General features: G+C 40.6%; 1 protein-coding gene across 2 annotated transcripts; it reads right to left on the bottom strand.

The window, feature by feature from the left end:
* Positions 1 to 1,204: 1,204 nt before the first annotated feature.
* Positions 1,205 to 17,332, bottom strand: LOC140133712 (prostaglandin reductase 1-like). Of its 2 annotated transcripts, XM_072154275.1 has the most exons (10): positions 17,077 to 17,332; positions 12,460 to 12,575; positions 10,689 to 10,734; positions 8,337 to 8,396; positions 6,527 to 6,694; positions 6,330 to 6,447; positions 5,414 to 5,569; positions 4,144 to 4,249; positions 1,940 to 2,058; positions 1,205 to 1,386 (listed from the first exon to the last, which is right to left on the bottom strand). In XM_072154275.1, the coding sequence occupies exons 2-10, from the start codon at positions 12,563 to 12,565 to the stop codon at positions 1,276 to 1,278; spliced, it is 990 nt and encodes a 329-aa protein (XP_072010376.1). In that variant the 5' UTR covers positions 12,566 to 12,575; positions 17,077 to 17,332; the 3' UTR covers positions 1,205 to 1,275. The 2 variants fall into 2 exon arrangements, with proteins under 2 accessions (XP_072010376.1, XP_072010368.1); XM_072154267.1 differs by lacking the exon at positions 17,077 to 17,332 and having other exon boundaries at positions 12,460 to 12,608.
* Positions 17,333 to 23,753: the final 6,421 nt, after the last annotated feature.

The following is a 23,753-nucleotide window of genomic DNA, read 5'->3' as shown; positions in this document are numbered from 1 at the left end:
ATAGACATGAGAGCAGTCTATCCACTTCCTACCAATTACCGTACACTGCTGTACACAATCCCTAAAAACATGTCATCAGCTAAAGATTCAGATAACAACCATCTTCAAGCACAAGGGCAAAATCCACAAATGTGTTATACCAAAATAAAAAAAAAGAAGGTGTAAGAGTGTAAGACCGTTTCTATGCGGCCCCCGGCAGCCCTCCGGCAGTCGGGCAGGGGCTTCCGTCCGTCACAGTATAGTGCTGGATGCGGCCGGAAACGGCCGCTCGAGCACTATTATTGCAGGTGGAGCGATGTGGCCGGAAAACCACCCTGGCGCACATCGCTCTTTGAACCTGCATGCACAGCCGCGTGAGGACGTCATCACGCGGCCGCGCACCTTTTCCTGTCCGGCAGCCGCAAGAAGAAAGAAGACGTGGGAGCCAGAGGTAAGTATAGGATTTTTAAATTTTTTTTAAGCAGCAGTAAAAACATTGTGCCAGCGGGGGGCCCTAATATATGAAATAATTCATGATGGGAGCATCATATAAAATAACTAATGCTGGGGGGACATATAAAATAACTAATGGTGGGGACAAATAAAAAAAAATAATAACTAATGGTGGGGGGCATATAAAATAACTAATGGTGGGGGCAAATAAAAAAAATAACTAATGGTGGGGGGCATATAAAATAACTAATGGTGCGGGGGGGACATATAAAATAACTAATGGTGCAGTGGGGGGACATATAAAATAACTAATGGTGGGGGGGTATATAAAATAACTAATGGTGCAGTGGGGGGGACATATAAAATAACTAAAGGTGAGGGGCATATAAAATAACTAATGGTGGGGGGCATATAAAATAACTAATGGCGGAGGGGCAGCATAGGAAATAATTAATGGTGGGGGTATAGGTAATAATTAATTATGAGGGACAGTCTAGTAATTAATAGGGGGGGCAGCATATTCAATAATTAATGGAGAGGGGTCCCAGTATATTAATAATTAATTGACCCAATTAATTAATTCATTGGGCCAGTATATAAAATAGTTCACAAGGGTGTGCAGTATATTAAATAATTAATTGGGGGGGCAGTGTATTACAGATGCGGTCACATGTACTGCTATTTATCCGGCCCTCCAACGGTCTGAGAGGGACAATGAACGCCCCCCTATGTAAAAAGTTTGGGGACCCCTGGTGTAAGACAAACAAGCAAATCCATTTTAAAATCAAATTTATTCCACTTCACAGATGTTATTGCTTCATAGTAATATTCATATGGTCAAGGTTAAACTTGTATGATTGCTTTCCCAGTGTTTTCTCCTTTGAGCATTCCCATGAATCCTTTTGGCATGTTCTCAAATCCTTTGGTGATGTGTTCACGATATTTCACCTTACCCTAGGAGAGAAAATAACATGTTAATGCTGTGCATCTAGACAAGCCCACCACTTTCTGCAAGTAATGTGATTTGATGTAGAAATATGGTACATCAATGTGGAATTTCCTAACAAATTTGTACTATAATGCATTTTATAAAGTTAAAAAACAACTAAATTTAAAACTTTATTTTACATTTATTTAAACCCTATAGAATATCATTGGTCATACAAAGATAGCCTTCCAAATATTATACCATTCAGGTCTGCCAGAGAGCAAGAGATATACTTTAGAGGGGCCCTCCACTCTAGATTGGGAAAAGTGACCAGGTGGTGCATGGGACTCCTCCACCCATATCATTTTTTTGTCGTTTCATGATCAAACTGAATAAGCTAAAAAAAAAAAAGCGTACATGGAGAATACTTTTCTTGAGGGAGGAAATTCCCATAGCAAAAATAAGATGTGTCTACATTGTAAAAGCTTTGCAGGCAGTCATTTTTCAGCACTTGTGGATGAAAGGGAATTTTTTATTTAGTTCTTTCCCACCGTTAACCTCATATAAGAATGTAATTACCTCTAAAACCCATTGTAGGAGTTGTTTTTGTCCTTCTACAAATCTGTCTTTCCAGCGTGTTACAAGGAAACCCTCCATGCGGAGTTGTTTGAAAAGAATGAGGGGTTGTATATAAGGTCCTAAAAGAACACATAGTCATAGTCATAGTTACACAGCAATATAACCAACTAAATATATCATTATTTTATAAACAGTTAGTGGGTCGGCTAATTATACTTTTGAGTAATATTGTGCAGTAGGACAATCTAACGTTAGTCTAGCGTATTACAGTTTCTAGCCGCTACACATACCATGTGCTCAGCAGGAGAGCTGTCCACTTACTGTTCTTGCTTTACTACCTGAAGACAACCCCGGCGCACATCCCTCCTTGAACCTGGATGTGCGTCCGCGTGATGACGTCATCACGCGGCCGCGCACCCCTTCCTGTCCGGCAGCAGCCAGAAAAAAGAAGATGCAGGAGCCAGAGGTGAGTACAGAGTTTTTTATCTTTTTTAAAACAGCAGTAAAAAGATTGTGGCGGCCGGGGGTCCAATATATGGAATAATTAATTATGGGGGCATTATAGAAAATAATTAATGGTGGAGGGGCAGCATAGGAAATAATGGTGGGGGGCAGCATAGGGAATAATTAATTATGAGTGGCAGAATATAAAATAATGGTGGAGGGGCAGCATAGGAAATAATGGTAGGGGGCAGCATGGGGAATAATTAATTATGAGTGGCAGAATATGAAATAATGGTGGAGGGGCAGCATAGGAAATAATGGTAGGGGGCAGCATGGGGAATAATTAATTATGAGTGGCAGAATATGAAATAATGTTGGAGGGGCAGTATAGGAAATAATGGTGGGGGCAGTATAAGGAATAGTTAATTATGAGGGGGAGAATATGAAATAATTAATTATGAGGGGCAGCATAGGAAATAATGGTGGGTGGCAGCATAGGAAATAATTAATGGTGGGGGGCAGCATAGGAAATAATTAATGGTGGGGGGCAGCATAGGAAATAATTAATGGTGGGGGGCAGCATAGGAAATAATTAATGGTGGAGGGGCAACATAGTAAATAATTAATTATAAGGGGCAGTATCTGAAATATTTAATTATGAGGAGCAGCATAGGAAATAATGATAAGGGGCAGTATCTGAAATAATTAATTATGAGGGGAAGCATAGGAAATAATGGTGGGTGGCAGCATAGGAAATAATTAATGGTGGGGGAAGCATAGGAAATAATTAATGGTGGTGCAGCATATGAAATAATTAATTATGAGCGGTGGCATAGGAAATAATTAATGGTGGTGCAGCATATGAAATAAATAATTATTAGGGGCAGCATAGGAAATAATTAATGGTGAAGGGTCAGCATAGGAAATACATAATTATGAGCGGTGGCATAGGAAATAATTAATGGTGGGGGCTGCATATGAAATAAATAATTATGAGGGGCAGCAAAGGAAATAATTATGAGAGGCAGCATAGGAAATAATTAATGGTGGGGGGCTTTGAAAATAATTAATTATGAGGGTCAGTCTAGTAATTAATGGGGGGGGAGGGCAGCATATTCAATAATTAATGGAGAGGGGTTAATTTGGGCCAATATATATAATAGTTCACAAGGGGGAGCAGTATATTAAATAATTACCATGGGGGGACCCAGTATATTACGGATGCGATCACATGTACCGCTAATGCTGTGTTTTCAAGGAAGTTCTTATTTTTTTTTATTTTTAAACTTTAGTCCGGCCCTCCAAAGGTCTGAGGGGGACAGTAAACGGCCCCCTATGTAAAAAGTTTGGTGACCCTTGAAATAGAACTAGGATATTTGGAATCCCATTCCAATGCAATATTTGGTCCATTGAATGTGACAGCACAAGGTCTGTGTTTCAGTGATTAGACGTATTTCTCTGAAACAAGCATAAAGCAGGCTAGACACAAGCTAGTTTGTTTCCTTAAACATGCTGTGTGTGCCCGATTTATTAATCAGACCAAAACAATTAGCAACTGAACTGAACTCTGCATGTCAGTTCAGTTATTCTGCATTTAATCCATTACATGCCACAGCAACTTGAATCGAACAAACAAACTTGTGTGCTCCACTAACAGTAGGGAATAGCATGTGTGGCATTTTAATCGGTTGTTATTACCAATTCACGAGTAACCTAGAACTAAAAATATGTTATACTGCTTATTTTCATTAGAAAAGTACCTGATGGTGGCACTGCATCATTATACATGGATATCACACCACACACAGAAATTCTTCCAAAATCTTTCATTTGTGGTACAGCAGCATCAGAAAACTTCCCTCCAACCTATAGAACAAAGAAAAATCTTTTCAATTCATTTTATTGCTACATCATTCTTCAAAGTTCTTAGTTCTACAAACCTGCTCCCAGTCGCAATGCTGACAGATTATTTCTCTTCTTGTGGACTTTTCTATAGGCAATGCCATGCAAAAGAGGTTCCCTCCAACTTCCTTGTTGTCTGCTGTTAGTTTTGGACCACTAGCAACCCAGATTGGTCAGAACTTTAAAGGAGTTAACTTATGGGATAGAGTTTAAGGTTTCCTTCTTTGCAACGATGTTGCAAAGAAGAGTTTATTCATAAAGGAGTTGGTCACTCTTTTACAAAAATTGCCCATGTGCCATTACCGCATTAAAGGGTTATTTCCACGAAGACAAGTTTCTTTAATGTACTCAGGATAACAAAATAACACATTCTATAATTAAATGTAATTAACAATAAAACAGCATTTCACAGATGTAATTCCAACCTGTCTATCAGTCAGGTTGGATACACAATTTTGGATGCCCCTGAACCCGACCCTAGATCTTCAAAGTTTAGGGTCGGCAGGCATCTTGTTCTTCTGTTGACGCTGCACTGAGCTGAACTGCTCCCTGCCTCTAGCACCCACCCTTGCATTCCAGGATCAGACACACATGGAGACACTTCCTACCGGAAAGTGAGGAGAGTAAAGCTATGGACAGATAAGATCTTTATCCAGGGGTGGGGGAGGGAGGCACAGCAGATCTGACAGATCTTTATATTGTATGCCTGCAATAGTAGAGCTGTGAATTTCATGTGTAATATGCATCTCATGGATGTCATCATCTCTCATCTCTGATCTCCTTTTCTGTGCGTCAAATACCAGTCCCTATATTGCTGCCTCATCCATGTTTCACTATTTCTTGTAAAGCTGGCTATTGGTTTTTAAACTGTATTTTATGTATATGCAGATTACCTCCAGAAGCCTCTGCAGATCCGCCTCCATGCCACTTTTGAACAAGGTGGCCCGCGCAGGCGCAGTGGCTCCGGCACATGGCTGGCTAGAGAGAGCTCTGCACTTCACTAAGTGCAGAGCTCCTCTCATGTACAAGGAGGAGGCAGCAATCTGGAATCCACTTATAGATCTACTAAAAAAAAGATAGATTCCAGATGGTAGATTAGCTTTAATTGTACTAAACTTTGTAACTTACATTCTCAAAATAGCAGTCGTAACCTTCCGGAGATGCTTTCTTTAGAGCTTCTTCCAAAGAGCCCACCTTCTTGTAGTTAAAAGCTTCATCAAAGCCAATGTCCTTTAAAAATTGGATTTTATCATCTGAACCAGCAGATCCAACTACTTTACAGCCCTGAGGAGAAATAAGACAACTGCATGTAAGGCACAGTTCATAGTACTTCTATTTTTTTATATTTTGTTCTTCTGTTGTAGCCCGTCAGGCTCATTTGCATAATTTGTAAAATCCTTTATTTCTTAAAAACAAGGTCCTAAGACGCTACAAGAAGAGTGGAGTGGCTGTTAAGCACAGGGCGCTATAATTTTTCTGTAACCTCTATTTACTTCTATGGGAGTTATAGGAACAGTGATATTTGCCTTTCTAAATAACTTCCAAGCACCTAAGGCAGAGGTGGAAATAACCCTTTAGGAAATCTACCATTAAATTTTCTAATTATTAACTATTAACGCTACTGGGTAGCCCTTTGGGCCTAGGGGTCTCTGACTTATTACATGCTTCCCGAAGTGATTGTAACCCGGCTTCCTCCATACTTCTCCCTTTTTGAAGTCTGTGGAAAATATTGGTGCATCAGTGAGTTAATACACTGTGCTGCCACAAGATTTCTGGCAGAAGAAGTGAGAAAGGAAGGGGGGGGTAGTAGTGCTTCAGAGGGCTCTGCTGATGTCCCTTAAGCACTTGTGCCTCTTTAACATAAAAATAAAGTTCATTTTATAAGTATGGTACAGGAGAAAAGCTCCTAATTCACATATAGTTTTGATCACACTGTTGGGAGCTACCCAGTACCATTAATGGTTAATGAAGAGGAAATCTTGTTGGTATATTACCTTTGAGTTTCTCGGAAAAAGAAATAATATTGTCTTTCATAATAACTTACTTTTAACTTGGCAATTTGTCCCACAATTGATCCAACTGCCCCAGCAGCACAATTTACAAGAACTACATCTCCTTCCTTGGGATTGCAGATTTCCAAAAAGCCAAAATAAGCAGTTAACCTGATAAGTTACATACAAAAATACATTGATTAATGTGCACAAAAATCATAAACTGCATGCTATATATAAAATGTCTTACCCTGGCATGCCTACTGTTCCAAGTGCCAGGGATCTGGGCAGAGATTCAGGCCATTCAGAGGGCAGTGGATTTAACTCTTTACCGTTAGATATAAAGTGTGTTGTCCAGCCCATATTTGCAACACAATAAACACCTACTGGGAATGCTGAATTTTTGCTTTCTATTACCCTAGAGAAGGAATGGAAAGATATAGGTGAAATATGAAATCCATATCACCACACAGAAGAATTATGTAATAAGAGTTAGTTTATTTGGCTCTCTTGAACTTTAGTAGGTTTTGAAACTCATTATAGTGTACCTGTGCTTTCACTGAAAACAATGCCCATCTTTCCATGTGCCATGCAGGCACTGGATCTTTCCTGTTCTAACAAGTAATAGCACACATTATAATAAAAACTTTCTAGGTCTAGGGGTACATGGCATACACTGCCTAATAAACCACTGCAATTAGGGTGAGAATTAGCTTAATGGGAACCTGTCACCACATCTTTCACAAATACAGCTAGTGGCTGGTTTCCATAGACCCCTTTCTTTAAGATATTTTCCTCTAAAGAGAGTCAGGGGGCATGGCCTAATGTCATGCGACATCATCTTATGCCCTTTAGCCTAACACTAGGAAACTATACACATGCACATATCTGAACACATAAAATGAACTTCTAATCCTCTCCATGCAGGCTGCTGTGATTTTATGTGGTCAGATATATGCATAAGGTATAGTTTGCTAATGTTAGGAGGCTAAAGGACCTGCGATGATGTCAGTCTGGTCACATGACATTACTGATACTGAGAACACATGGGGATGAGCTGTCTGATACAGCCCAAGGAGGCCATGCCTACATCAACTTGCTATAGTTATCCCGGGATACCAGGTAAAATGATAAAGTTGAATATATGGGGATCTGAGGGAAACAATATTTAGCTAAAAGAAAGGTGTCAGTTACTAAAGCTCTATGGGAACCTGCCACTAGCTGTATTTGTGAAAAATGTGGTGACAGGTTCCCTTTAACATGGCCCTGTGTGATTACATTATCTAGAAAAATCAACTTTGAAGTAAGATGTAAACTGGTTGTATTAAGTCACAGAAGAGAAAAGTTTGACATAATGTTCAAGCATTTCACGCCTCAGAACACCGCCTCCCTCTGCTTTGACATCATTCACCAGAAGTCAGGAGAATCGGTTAGCGATTTCCCTGGAAATAAGGGAATCAAATACAGCAAAAGATGCATTCAGGTAGTGAGAGCTCTGGATGATGCCCCTATACTGGAAGGTGTTAATCTATTTGACAACATACAGAAAGAGGTTTTAGGTCAATTTCTGATGTCAGAATGGTAGTGCAATTGCATTTGTCATTACATGTGAGAAAAAAACTCATTGGCCAACATTTACTAAAAACAGTTCTAACTGCACTATGTGCAAAAGGCCCCAGATTCATGATCTGTGGTGCCCTTTCTGCATAAATCTAGCGCTCCATGCACTACTCCAACAGAGTGCACCAACTTTCTTTGGTTGACATTTAACATGGGGCGTACAACACACTTCTGTCATACTCTGCACACATGAGCCGCGTGCAACACATACAGTATGTGACACTGACACTTAAATACCTGTGCAAGCAATTTGCACATAAAAGAATGTGCAAAGTTTTACAGAAAACCTAAGTAAATGTGCCCCAATATACTGTGATTTTTGGCCACACAAAGTTGCCAAATTTTGCATGGTCAAAACTGCTTACAGATTACCATTACACAGATTGTAAAGACATGTAGGTACAGTATATATTATAAAGAATATATAAGAAATATATTACCTGCCAACCTGCGATCCTATCATTACATCCCCCTCCTTCATAAGTCGCCCACTATAAGGTCTGTGAGGAAACAATTAGGGAAATATTATATGCATGATTTAAAAATTATTAATTTACATTTAAAATGTGTAAATTCTCTGCTATATAACCCATAGAGGATGCAATAAGTTGTGGCCTAACAGTCATAGCTTCTTTTTTTTACGTTTTCCATGTACCGTATATACTCGTGTATAAGCCGAGAAAATGTGCTGAAAAACCTCACCTAGGCTTATACGCGAGTCAATAAAAAACATAAACTTATATACTCACCCTCCGGTAGCCCTGGTGCTCAGCGCGGCTCCTCTTCTTTCTTCGTTCTTCTTTAACAGCCGGCAGGCACTGGCCATGTTATCTCCCGGCCGGCACATACTATGATGAGATGAGATAACATGGCCGCGCCCTGCAGGCTGTTACTAAAGATCGAAGAAAGAAGAGGAACCGCGGGGAAAACAGAAGAGGAGCCGTGCCGACATCGGGGAGCCGCACTGAGCATTGAAGCCGCTGGAGGGTGAGTATGTAAGTTTTTTTTTTTTTAAGTTCTGGATGGGCTGGCTGTATTCTACTGGGGGCTAGCAGGCTGTATACTGTAGGGAGCTGGTTGTATACTACAGGGGGCTGGGTGGGCTGTATACTATAGGGAGCTGGCTGTATGCTACAGGGGGATGGATGGGCTGTATACTATAAGGAGCTGGCTGTATACTACAGGGGGCAGGCTGTATACTATAGGGAGCTGGCTGAATACTACAGAGGGCAGGCTCTATACTATAGGGAGCTGGCTGTATGCTATAGGGAGCTGGCTGTCTGTATACTACAGGGGGGCAGGCTGGCTGTATACTACAGGGGGCAGGCTGGCTGTATACTACAGGGGGAAGGCTAGCTGTATACTATATGGGGGCTGGATGGCTGTATACTACTGAGGGGTGGCTGTATACTACAGGGGGCTGGCTGGCTATATACAACTGGTGGCTTGCTGGCTATATACTGGGGGGGCTGTGACCAATGCATTTCCCACCCTCGGCTTATACTCGAGTCAATAGGTTTTCTTAGTTTTTGGTGGTAAAATTAGGGGCCTCGGCTTATACTCGGGTCAGTTTGTATTCAAGTATATACAGTCACTGGTCAATACTAAAGGTGGGGTAAAGTGAAGCCTCCTTTCTTTTACCTCCTAAGCTGTTATTCCCTCCATAAAATGGCCACAGAGGGGGGGGGGGGGGTCATGTGATCTTAAATGTCCAATCTGTGCACGTTACACCATCCAGGACCTTATGATTGTGTTCAATCTCTTTACAGTCAGTCTCCTGATCTGCGCTAGGGCAACAACAGTGAAAGTTGTGAAGATTGAAGTGAATTGTTAAACTGTGGACCTTGGTTCCAGTGCATGGGAGTGACAGTAGCAAAACTATATGCAATCATAAGGTCCTAAAAGGCAGAGCATACACATGTACAGATTGGTCATAGACATTTATGAATCATATTACCTATCCCTATGGACATTTTGCTTAGCTTAACATTTCCTGGAAGTTGTGCATAACTTTTAATAGATGTACATTTGTACACTATCTATTATCCTGCCCTCCACATTCACTTTTTTTTTTACTTTGCTTCAGGAAATTAACTAGTAGAGGCAATGCGGCTACCATTGGCAGGCCTGGGAGCCTTCATTAAGCAGCCAACTGTAATAGCAATGCAATAGCAAGCCATGATCACGGTGCAGGGGGGTTTAACATAGAATTTCTTGTATGCTGCAGTCAGTACTGACCACAAGTTGTGGCCCACACCCTCTTGCCAAGCAGGGGAAGTATAAGAAACCAATGAATGCTTCCATCTTAGTACTTACCGCTTCCTGGTCCCCTCCTGCTGCTGTGCCATGGGTCATGATGACAGTACTTTGTGTCAGCATCAGGAACCAGAGCAAAGGGGTGCCCGGAGCAGAGGATTACACGGAAACAGTAGTTACTGTTCATGGTTCCTCACATGCTCCAGGTGCAACTCTGCTTTGGGTCTTGAGGCTGGAAGTATGCACAGGTATCAGGACCCAGCACAAAATGGCACATCGATAATGCAAGAATGTTCAGTGTGGCACAGGGTGCAAAAAATGAGGAGATGACAGGTGAATATTAATTTTATTTTGTCTGTTCTGGGCATGACCAGTTATTTCCTTATGTAGTAGGATAGGTGCGGGGAATTCATAATGGTACTTATTCAGACTGCAATCTGCATTTATAGGGTCACAAACAGCCTAAAACTGACCAAATTAGATAAGCCACATTAAACCAAAAAGTTTATACCATCATTACAATAAATCTAATTTACCTCATATATGGGTCTACACTCAAAAAGACGGATTCCAGCAATATTTCTGAAAAAACACACAAATGTTGAAACATAATAACTAGAGATGAGCGAACATGCTCGTCCGAGCTTGATGCTCGGTCGAGCATTAGGGTACTCGAGACGGCTCGTTGCTCGGACGAGTATTTCCCCTGCTCGAGATCGAGCATTTAATTAAAAAAACACAGTGAAGAACAATGAAGAATAGAATAAAAACAGTGAACACAGGATCATTTAAGATAAAAACACAGTGCAGAACACAGTGCAGAATAGATTACAGATGTTCGGCACATCTGCTTACTTGTCGGGAGATACGCGCGGAACGGCGCGAACAAAATAGCATGTGAAGAACAATATATATGTGTGTAAAGAACACATTGCAGATGTTTCCATACATCTGCAATGTCTTCTTCACACATATATATTGTTCTTCACATGCTATTTTGTACGCGCCGTTCCGCGCGTATCTCCCGACAAGTAAGCAGATGTGCCGAACATCTGTAATCTATTCTTCACTGTGTTCTGCACTGTGTTTTTATCTTAAATGATCCTGTGTTCACTGTGTTCACTGTGTTCACTGTTTTTATTCTATTCTTCACTGTTCTTTACATCTGCTAACTTGTCGGGAGATAATATACGCGCGGAACAGTGAAGAATAGATCGCAGATGTTTGCAAATTATCAGAAGACATTCTTTTTCAATTAAATAACACATTTTATTCCCGAACCATGGTCCCTTTGAAAAATGCTCGGGTCTCCCATTGACTTCAATGGGGCTCGTTACTCGAAACGAGCACTCGAGCATCTGGAAATGTTCGGCTCGAGTAACGAGCACCCGAGCATTTTAGTGCTCGCTCATCTCTAATAATAACCCATAATACATCACTTCACTCCTAACTACATTTAGTACATATAAAGGCTTTGCTTGATATTGCAGGTATCTCCAATTTACTTGAATGAAACTGAGCTGACCAGTGGATGATCTCAATGACCTGTAAAGCAGGAACAGCACTGCCTAGAGCGCCACTGCCACTTCAAACAATTATACTCCATGAAAGAATAAAAAAGTTGACTCTAACTTGAGTTGCTTTTTTTTTTTTCTTGATTAGTAGTTTAAATGTAATACTTTGTCAAGAAAACAGTTTCAAGATTAGTGAGGGTCCTAGCAGCTGTCACTCCTGATTCCGAACGGTATATTGGAGTAAGAAATATGTCAACACCGTCAATACATTTTCATAGAGACTTAAAGGAAACCTACCATCTCAGATCTACCCAGATCTACTCAGATCTAATGAGTAGCCGAAGCTACACGGCGCGGCTACTCCACGCCCCAGTAGCCTATTTCGATCTTCCTACAATATCTTCTGCATGCGGCTCCTGGTAGCTGCATGCACTCATCTGCGTGTGAGCTGGTGGCTGCACGTGCTGGGTTCTGGAGCCAGAGCTACTGCGCATGCAGATCACAGGGTCGGAGGATCAAAAGAGGCTACTGGGTGTGGAGTAGCTGCGCCTTGTAGCTTCAGCTCTGGCTACTCCATGCCCCAGTAGCCTCTTTCACTAATTTGCTAATTAGGGCAATAAAAGATTTACAAACTTATAGGGCAATGAAGGATTAGCCCTAAAAAGGGCTCCAATGGCATCTATTAGAGGAACCTGCCACCGGATCTACCTTCCTTTACTGGACACATTTAAGGCCCCAACTATGTAAAAGAGGGCCCAACTATTGTATACAATTTTAAAGAGTGTTACGATACCCCCATCTTGCAGTGGTGGTAGCTCTTTTTCTATAAGCTTGAAGTCCTCAGGTTTTGGTTCACCATCAAAGTGCTTCACCATTGTCCATGACTTAGATACAACCATTTTTGAACACCTGTAAAATGTGAAAGAAAAAAAAACTATTAAATAAAACCCCACAATTAAGTAAGGACTCACTGCCAAGTTTACCAAGTCCAGTTACAACCCTGGAATATTTTTCACAGTTGCTTCTACCAATAACACACACAAGAATGATAACACACATCTCCAAGGCTGCTACCTAACAATCATGCAAGAACCTGTGGAGGGAAGATGAGGGAGTGGACCAGCGCTTGGATGTCCAATAGATAACTGGAGACTCATCTATATTACGAGGCTTTATTAAAATATAGCGACGCGTTTCAGCTCTGGACCCGAGCTTTCATCAACTTTCATCAACGGCCAAGTGGGGTAGGTCATAGTTCATACAAAAAACGTTCCTATCAAAATAACAATAAAACAGATAAAAACATTCCTAAAAAGGATACAATATGATCAACTCACTAAAAAAGGGGGGTTCTTCTGATCCTTATGAATTTTAGGTAGATGGTAAAAAATAGGGAGGGAGGGATGATTGACTGTCAAAAAACATTGTTCTTTTTTAGTTATTATTTCAGCTTCAAAAGCTTCTTTGACCTAAACAGTCTCTGACAAGATCGCTAAATTTTATCACCACCTTTGATAAAGGGAATGCCAGAATTAGGGCCATTTTAGCTAACATTGGGTATTCTTTTAAAAGACCCTTTTCTTGGAGATATACTCCCTAAACAACTGGCTGTAACATTCAGGAGATCCACAACAATCAAGAACTTGATTTCACCCAGTAAACTTAAGTAAAAAAAATACCCGAGCATTATGCAAAGCTTCCCCTGGGGTTATAAAATGCAACCACAAGCTATGACTTTGTTGTGAAATAATCAACCACGGGACAAAAACTTTTACATCAAGCTGCACTGGAGAAACTTTTAGTATTAAAAACAGATTATCCTGTTCATCCAATTTTGTTATTTATTTGGTGGACTGTGTGTGTATACAATCTGTGAAAATGAAGATGAACGGATACCGCTTCAAAACTGAAACAGTATTTTTAAAAATAGAGCCTATCAAAGCACTTAACTTTGGATCATAGAGGGGACTTCGGTGTAATTAGGGTGACCCCGAAAGAACAAATATCCCAAAACTAATCAGATTGGGTCGGGACCCTCAATTGAAACCTACTGGATCTATAAATTAGGTACACTAACCCCTAACGGTTTAAAAGAAGCAATAAAATCAGTCAAGGCTTCTAAAAACTTGGCCTATTCTGGGTCAGAATGCTTTTATATAAACCCAAATACCTTTTGAGCAGATCTTCCTTTGCCCTTTGCTATCCCATGGCCACTCTCAATCTTCACTGCTTCAAATCCCTGCCAAAGCTTTGCTAAACAATCCATCTTGACCATCTGTGCGATCCATAGTTCACATAAAGTGCACGATAAACCAATACCGGTCTACCCGGCCACATACTGATTATGCACTCCGTTTGTGTGGGGTAAAATTAGACCACAGTATGGCCTTTTATTACCATTTTTTATGTTACGTATTTTTTTAAATTATATTTATGAACAGTGATCAGCAACCAAGTATCATTCTTTTTATGGTATACTATAATCAAATGCTTTAGGTCTTACATGTGCTTTTCTAGTGAGTTGATCATATTGTATCCTTTTTAGGAATGTTTTTTATCTGTTTTATTGTTATTTTGATAGGAACGTTTTTTATATGAACTATGACCTCCCAATACCCCACATGATCTTGCCGTGGTTTCCGGTTTCCCGGTTTTTTAGTGTATATATTGAGTGACACTTTGTGATTGTATTATGCCTGATGAAAGCTCCGGTCCAGAGCTGAAACGCGTTGCTTTACTTTAATAAAAGCCTCCTAATACAGACGAGTCTCCAGTTATCTATTGGACATCTGAGCGCCGGTCCACTCCCTCATCTTCCCTCCAAAGGTTCTTGCATGATTTATCTCGATTTCCTGGGTTCCTGGTCCCGGTGTAAATGTGGATTCTTCTGGACTGGCTGCCACTGTACCTATCAAGGCTGACATTCACTTGACATCAGGTGAGAGTCCTATCACTTCTATATCTACCCACCATTTTAATACAGTATCACACTAGGGTTGCACCTTTGTTTTGTGCTTATCTCCTTGTGGCCAGACATACGGATCTCTCAGTTTGCCTCCATCCTCCAGTTATCTTTGATTGCTACCTAACAATGTCTGTAGTTCTGTATAGTCAAAACTGCTGGCATACTCCCTTTAAAGACAACTGAACAAACTTCGGGAACACAAACAATTCACTGTACTGCATGTCAACCACATTCCATCTCAACTCCTGGGTGATGCTTTCACAGTCACATCCTTCATATCATTGATGGCGAACCTTTTAGATACTGAGTGCCCAAACTACAACCAAGACCCACTAATTTATTGCAAGTACCATAAACAGGAAGAATTGTCAGGAGCTACAATGATAATCCAGATCTGTCCACTCCTCCGGTAGTCCCAGGTAGCACTGTCACTTTAAAATAGCTCTGTGCACAGCAAGTTCTGGGTGGTCTGGGACTGCAGGAAGATACCTTGAGTCGTCTGTGGTAATGGCCTGGGTGCCCACAGAAAGGGCTCTGAGTGCCACCTCTGGCAACCATACCATAGGTTCGCCACCACTACTTTATATACAGGCGGTCCCCTACTTAAGAACACTCGACTTACATACGACCCCTGGTTACAAACGGACCTCTGGATATTGGTAATTTATTGTACTTTAGTCCTAGGCTACAATAAACAGCTGTAACAGTTATCACAGGTGTCTGTAATTAATATTTAGTGTTAATCCTGATTCTTATGATAACCCAACATTTTTAAAATCCAATTGACACAGAGACCAAAAAAGTTCTGGCTGGGATTACAATGATAAAATATACAGTTCCGACTTACATACAAATTCAACTTAAGAACAAACCTACAGACCCTATCTTGTATGTAACCCGGGGACTGCCTGGTACTTGTGTGAGGAGGGATTTTGGATCATTTCATTTAGGAGTCAAAATGTTTTTACCAAGTGTACATGTTCACGAAATGCAGCAGATTTTCAATACAGATTTGATTGTGAAAAATCAAATTACACAATGTCAGTTTTTGTTGAACTGCAACAGTAATCACCTCACTAAATAGATGTGGAGAAATTCTCTGTTAATCCATATCAAATTCTACAGTGTAAGCTTGGTTTCACATTGGTGTTTTTATTTCACATCAGTGATTTTTCACTGAACCCATTTTGGCTTATGGACACATACAGGTTGGGTTTCTCTTCCTGACTTCAGTGATTTTTCACTGATACTTTACTGAACCGTTCTTTTCAATGGGTTTTTTCACACTTCAGTTTTTTTTTTCAGCTGAAGTGTGAAAAAGCCCATTGAAAAGAATGTTTCAGTATGAAAAAATCAATGAAAAATCACTGAAGCCAGGAAGAGAAACCCAACCTGTATGTGCCCATAATTCAAAATGGGTTCAGTGATAAATCACTGATAAGAAAAAAAAAAGCCAATGTGAAACCACGCTAAGGCTACGTGCACACACTATTTGGATTGAAGATCAACAGATATATAAACCCATTTTAACATCCATATAGAGATTATGCAACCCTAGAAGTTATTAGATAATAGAGGGCAATTCAAGTTCCCTTTTGTACACAGTGCTCATTGGACTACATAAAAACTTTTCTTACAGTTAACCCATTGTAGTATTTTTAAGAATCCAGTAATTTGTTGAGTTTTCCATTTTTTTTTAAATTAATACTTAATCCAACATATTTCAAAACCCCAATCTTTAAACACAAAAATATAAAAATCTGGATCCACCCTAGATGACTGCCGTTGGGCCAAATTACAAGGGAATTTTTTGTAGTTTTACTTATTATGCATATTCTGCTCTATGTGCTCAGACTCTTAGGTTATGTTCACCGGAAGATTAAACATTTTGATCAGTGGAGGTCTGTCTCTTGCACCCCTGAATCTATGCATTGGATGATGAGGCCAGGAATACTAAACATTATTGGAGGACTCCACATTGAAACGCGGGGTATTAAACAATGTCACCTTATTTCATAAAAAACCCCACCTACTTATTGTAGGAGCAAAGGTTCCAGCACAGCTAACATTTCATATACATTGAATGTATCTTCAATTGCAGAGATATGCATAAATAATGTTTTAGAAACATATGGAAGGATTTCTGCACACCCCTTTCAAGTAACTGCAGATATTTCTTCTACAAACCTGCTGCATGTGAATTCTAGTCTAAACACAGGCAAATGACACTTTACAAGAGGAATTGCCATATAACATATCACCAGATGTTAATGTTTACTACATTTTTGTGTTGTGTGTAGAAAGATATTACACAGTGTACATACGTAACAAGCTACATACTTGCTTTGGATTACAGAGCCCCTTGAATACAGCATAAAGCTCTCTATACATAGAAAGAATACAAGCCATATATCATCTTCGCCTTCTAGGAATAAGTAGATTTACCTGTAATCTAATCCTGTTGGGAGACTTGGAAGGAAAATGAGCTGTGGAAGTTGTCACTTTATGAGCACAGACTGTTCAGCATGCAGGAAGAAATCCCTTTACACAACTTCCCCTTGTAATGGTGTGCGGCCCCTCCTCTAATATGTAACCAGTGTTACAATACTGAGCTCAATGGCAGACCTCTGTATCCCCTCCCTACACAGAAGGCTGCAGTCCTGAGACCTGACTTGTAAGCAAAGTTCTACCCAAGCATTGAAAGACACTTGTGTATTATGAAGATAGTTTACAGTACCAACACGAGGACAACCACATGCAATTAAAATGAAAGCTGTGTCATTTCTTTCTACTAGGAACTGAAATTGAGAGTGTATTCACACATTCAGCTTCTCAGATGCAGTTTTCAATGTCAAAACCAGGAGTGGAGTTAAAAAAAGAGAAGGAGCAGCACCTCTCAATCATATGTTCTCCACTATTATGATCCACACTTGCCTTTGGCTTTTAAAACAGCTACTGAAAGACTGAATATATGAACGCAGTCTCCAGGGCGGATTAACATGTGGCGTTTTTGCCGCTTTTTAAAAGCACCCAAAATGTAGGTGGGAGGGGGTTGGGCCAAAACACATGCATTTCATTGGAAACACATGCTTTTTGTTCAAACCCACTCCCACTTGCGTTTTGGATGCATTTAAAAATGTAACAAAAACGCCATGTGAGAATCCTCCCTTAGGATAAAGCATACAATAACTTTTATCATTATTTTTGCACTGGCAGATATTCAAATAGAGCTGAGAACTGCAGCTAGCTGTTTCACTTGAAAAACCTTTACATGTGCTTCCTTGTGTATCCTTGCCCAAAGTTATTTATTAAGTATTCAGCCACAACACCTGTACACATACAAGTCCCTTAAAGAAAGTCTTCCATAAAAATCAAACATGATAAACCAGGGACACTTACTCATAGATCCAGACACTGTGAGTTTGGTGCCTTGCCATTCCCCCTGCTCCCTCAGCACTTCCCCTCCCTCTGTGTGCTGCTGCCAGGAGATTGCAGCAGGCAGAGAGAGGGTAGAAGTCCTGAGGGAGCAGGCTAAAGTGTGAGAACAGTATATAAGTCTGGGAAGACAGAGCATGGAGGGGCTCAGATAGACTATTAGCATATTTTAACAGTAGATTTTAGAAGAAAGGAGGCCATGGATAACAAATATAAGAATATTACTACAGTCACAATGCCTGGACCTATGAGGAAGTGTCCCTGGTTTATCATACTGGATTTTGATGTTATCCTAAAGCTCCCTATCAAGGGCTGGGTCATAATACATACAGTACACCCATCTCAATAAATCATGTGCAGTAGAGTAAATCATATATAATCATATATATCTTCACACAACAGAACAAGGAGTTGCATATCACATATAAGTATACAATAATTTACCAGTGGCTGTTGCCAAGAACCCGCCACCTTACAAATATCCCTAACTGCCTATACTACCCCTCCCTGACAAAGAGTTTTAAGACTAACTGTATCCCACCTCCCCAAAACCCCATGTGTGGCCCCTATACAAAAATAAATAAGGGTGGGGTGGGCGGGTAAATTTTTGGGGAACTGCCAGCTATTTTAAAGACTCTAACTCCACCCCCTTCTTCAAATCCCCCCTATCACCTAATTTGTTATTTTACACCCCCAATCACCTCCACCCAAAAGTATTATGAGTCCTTCCCAGCCCAGCCTGTCATGCCCACTCTCCGCCTAGCTGTCGCAGGCTCCACGCTCCCATTGATGTCAGCTTACCCCACTATGAACTCTGTGAAGAAGCAAGAGGGAGTTGTTCTGGCACCCTCAATCCATCCCTGTGAACGAGTTGTCAGACAGCTAAACTCTTTCCTATCCATGCATTGAGCTTGATGTAGGGGGTTCCTTTACAACTTTTATTAATAGGATCAGTGTAAAACTACATGAAAATAACAGTATTAAGAACAAGGGACACAGCACATCTCAGTACATGTAAGATACATGAATGATATAATAACTCACCAACTGTGCCACGATGAGGAAAACAACAGATAAACTGTCTAAGGCCTCATTATTTATATACGCTGTATTGTGGCCATAAATACTGGACGTATAGTAACCGTATGGCAACCTATTGCACCGAATGGCACAGTATCTGTTCCAAATCCGTATAAAATACCATGGGCTGGCAAATGATGGATGGCTGACTACTGATTGGCTGACAGATTGCACCTCCCACCGTATGCAGCATGTATGCAATCCATATTTTATATGTTCCCATTGACTTCTATGGGCTGTACGGGATGGAAATAGGGTGGATTATAGGACATGCTCTATATTTTTATATGTCCCACTCACAGTACGGTACGATGGACAATATGGCCATGTACATGGATGGCCGTATTGCCCAGATGTATGAAAACATCTGCAATGTGTTCTTCACACATATTGTTTTTCACAAACTATTGTGAAGAACACCGTTCGGCACGCGTGTCTTCGGACAAGTATGTACGGAACATCTGCAATGTGTTCTTCACTGTGTTCTTTCAATGTGTTCTTTCAGTGAAAACATCTGCAAACATCTGCAATGTGTTCTTCAGTGTTCTTCTTTCAATGTGTTCTTTCAATGTGTTCTTTCAGTGAAAACATCTGCAAACATCTGCAATGTGTTCTTCAGTGTTCTTTCAATGTGTTCTTTCAATGTGTTCTTTCAGTGAAAAATGCTCAAGTCTCCCATTGACTTCAATGGTATTCGTTATTCAATACGAGCACTCAAGCAAAAGTTCAACTCGAGTAACGAGCACTCAAGCATTTTAGTGCTCGCTCATCTCTAGTTGGTTGCGATTTGCATTGTATGGTGTAGAGAAGATAGCTGTAATTAGATATACAGTATTTATTTGTCTTATTAAGTGTAGAAATCCTCCCAAAAACATTCCTCTAGATACATTCCTCTAGATACATTGCAATACGCTACCTGTGAGGTGTAAAGTTGTGATGCGCATGTGGGGGAAATGTGATACATCAGTCTGGTGCACGGCTGGAAGTGGGTCTTGCTACATTTCCTGCTTTATGGCGTGAATCAGGGATCTGATAGAAAAATTCGGAAGATGACGTAGGTGCATGAGGACTGATTCAGCATCCCCTTGACAAAGCAAAGTGCGAAACACTCGTTGGGGTGGCCAGGACCGTGTGAAGCAGATATGGGTAAGGTGCCTAGGAGTCACACTACTGATTTACTTTTTATAGGCTTCCTTACTATACACTTATATTTGTTATTGCCACAATTTACCTGGCCTAATTGCAATCCCTCTGCCTGATTTTATATGTGACTATTTTTTATAAATTTATTAAAAATTATTTTATACTAATATGTCATATGCAACTCCTTTTTCTTTTGTGTAAAGATATTATATATCAAGTGGCGTGCTAAGGTCATAAAAGATCCAGGGCACAGGCCAATTTCCATGTAGTGAATTTTCAGTAGTGTCCATTCCTGTACATTCACATCTCACATGAGCTTATGCCAAAACGACTAAATAATCAAAAACCTAGGAGAGATCTCTCCTCCATTAGCTCAACCATCACATATCTCCTGTTTCAGCTACGCTTCATGCTTATGCAGTTTACTACACAGACATCATATGTTCTTCATTGTCCCGACACCTTAGTATGTTCCCAAAACAAGCCTAGATATGTAATATTGCACTTAATACACTTAATACCTATGGCCTCTACTTATGGCCCCTCAATGTGACCTTACAATTAATACCCCATGATTGTGGTCCCTTTCTAACCATGTACAGTGAAAGGTACTGCACCTAATAATACCCAGACTAAATAATTCCCCCCTACTGAATAATTCCTCCACGCTATATAAGAGAGTCTCACCAGTAAGTAATGTCCCCAAGGTCCCCAGTATACAATGGTACCCACAACCCCCTGTAATGTCCCCCACAGCCCCAATATTTAATGTCTCCCACAGCCCCTAGTAAGTAATGTCCCTTACAGACCCAGTAAGTAATGTCCCCCACAGCCCTCAGTAACTAATTCACCCCACAGCCCTCATAAAGCAATGTCCTCCTACAGCCCCAGTAAGTAATGTCTTTCAAAGCCCCCATTAAGTAATGTCCTTCAAAGCCCCTAGTAATGTATCCACATCCCTCAACAAGTAATATCCTCCCACAGCCCCCAATAAGTAATGTCTTCCCCAGCAGTTAATGTCCCCAATAGCCTCCTCCATATGCATGTCCCCCACAGTCCCTCCAGAAATGGATATCCTCCATACTTAAATCCCATCAATGTGTCAATCCCCTTACACTGTAAAATTTTTAAAAAATGGACCATAATACTCACCTGTCTTCGCTCCTGCTTCTCCTCTTCATACCGGTTTTTGGAACAAGGCGTGGTGACATGATTATACCGCATCTCCCGCGGCACTGTAGTCAGTAGAAAATGCAGTGTGATGTCTTCTGCAGTGTGATGTCACCGTGTCTTCTTCCTCCACTTAAAGTAGTCACCTCTATCTAGGTTCTGATGACATGGAAACACCACCCGGAAAGCGGGACACTTCCCACCGACCCAGGGACATTCTGGGCTTTGCCTGTAAGATCCTGGGGAACAGGCCCTGGATCTTTTGGCCAAGCGATGAATCTGATTGTCAAGGAAATACTATTCTTGAATGTGTAAGATTTGTTGATCTATTGGGCAATTACAAACTTGGTTGAAATATGTGGCATCCATTGAAGCGTCCAGGCCTCATTTACAACATCCTGGACATCCTTACAACCTGATAAACTCTGACCTGCAGAATGTTCTCTGGTGACCTCAAAAGCCATTTGGTCACCTCTCCTCTGCACCTACCCCCACCCCTGCATCTAGCATTTTGGAAACAAAGAACTGTTTAATTATTCCTGGACTCTCCCCCCTCATTAACACTTTGCCCAATCGTGAATGACCCTCTGGACTAATTAATGAATGGGAGGTTCTGAAATCTGAACCAAACTGAGAAGTTATAAAACAATATGAAATCCAAGAATTGGTGTTCACATTTTGGGGGCTGCTTGACAAGCTGAGTGTGTCCCTTATTTCTCCCACCTCCAGGGATCAGGATTTACTATAAGTTTGTAAGTTTCTGTTATTTTTCTCCCTTTTTATTTTATAACTGTTTTGCCGTGTTGTGTGTCATTTTATTTTGTAATTCTTTTGTTTTTAATATCTTTTTATGCACTGATCAACTTTTTGTAATTAAAGCTTTTCACTTTAATTTTGGTCCCTGTATGCTCTGCGAACTCATAGCCTTGTGAAGTGTGCTTAGCTGTGTGACTGCTAAAGTGCTGAGTGTGACAAGCTGACTGCTTGAGAGCAAGAGTTGATGTAGAGTGGGATACTTATTGGTCCCGGTATAAATGCAATAAGTGGTGGCAGCGGGTCTGGTGCTGGAGCTGTATGAGGTGTGATTTAGGCTCAATTTGTGTCCTGAGTGAAAGGTGAGCGCAAGTTTGAGTAGGCTAAATTAACCTGTACAGTTGCACCCCACGTCACGTGACGAGGCGGCGGCGTCCTCGCCGTGACACTGATCATTGTTATTTGGGCCCTACCTAGATTCTACTTTTAAAATTTCCATATTTATAAGCTGAGCACTGTATTTGCTTTTTAATACAAAAAGTATTGTCCACAATTAGTAAAACTAAATATTTTAAAAGCCAAAATGATATAAAAATGATAAAACCATAAGGCCATTTATTAAATGAGGTGCCTTAACGTGAGGTACATTTTTTTTTCTTTGATTTAGAATGTAAAAGGGTATTTGTCTTTACTACAGACACAAAATCCATTTACGTAGGCATATTCAGTCCACAAAATACAGACCAGACATCTGCATCACAGAGACTGATATGCAGTAGACCAAGACTTGAGGTTATATGTCAGAAAGAAAAAGGAATTTCCAGCCTTCAATTGTTAGAAAAATATAAAAACTTCACTTTATTTAGACATGATAAAAACTAGAGATATACTTCTACGCGTTTCGAGCCATTTTTCTGGCTCTTAGTCATGATTCATTGAGGTTCTAAACATTCCTTTCCACACTGTGCTTTCCACACAGATAACAAATAAATAAAATTAACAATAAATTATTATATAAATAAGTTATCTTTGTATTTTGGACAAGTCATAGTATCACATAACACAATCAGGTGCAGGCATATGGTACATATTATATGTGTATATATTGTTAGGGTGGTCTCCATAGGACCAATCTGTATATTGCAGCCATAACAGCTGGTATAGGGTCCGTAGTGTCCTGGGACCCAACCAGCCATCCTGAAACACAAAGAATTGACATCTTCCACAGCACAAGCGGTGGTCGGCGCAGAGAAGAAATACTGGCAGAGGGGGATGCAGGAGAGCAGGACTATGTCAAGCCATCTAATTCCTCCATGTGCTTGGCAGCTACTGTGCTGCTTTCTCATATGTGGCCTTCTGCCGCCGGTAATGAGAAGGTGACAGTAGGAGGTGAAGATGAGAAGACTGCTGGACTATAAGTATCTATACTGTATGTATGGTGTGTATTTTAGTGTACATGATGTGTATACGCACGGGGGTGTGGGAGAGTCTCTTGAGGCTAAAGTCAGTGGAATCCCTGAACGACCGCGGGGGATGATGGT

The sequence above is a fragment of the Engystomops pustulosus genome, chromosome 1 (genome assembly GCF_040894005.1).
Source record: "Engystomops pustulosus chromosome 1, aEngPut4.maternal, whole genome shotgun sequence".
NCBI lineage: Eukaryota > Metazoa > Chordata > Amphibia > Anura > Leptodactylidae > Engystomops > Engystomops pustulosus.
This window is presented reverse-complemented; position numbering and strand designations above follow the sequence as displayed.

Bases quoted from the DNA above. Each gene is read 5' to 3' on its own strand.
- LOC140133712 (XM_072154275.1), bottom strand. From the start codon at position 12,565: ATGGTTGTATCTAAGTCATGGACAATGGTGAAGCACTTTGATGGTGAA. The intron at 8,397-10,688 runs GTAAATTAGATT...GTTTCCTCACAG, and splicing joins AGTGTAGACCCATATATGAG to ACCTTATAGTGGGCGACTTA. The intron at 2,059-4,143 runs GTACTTTTCTAA...GTGTTCTTTTAG, and splicing joins TGATGCAGTGCCACCATCAG to GACCTTATATACAACCCCTC.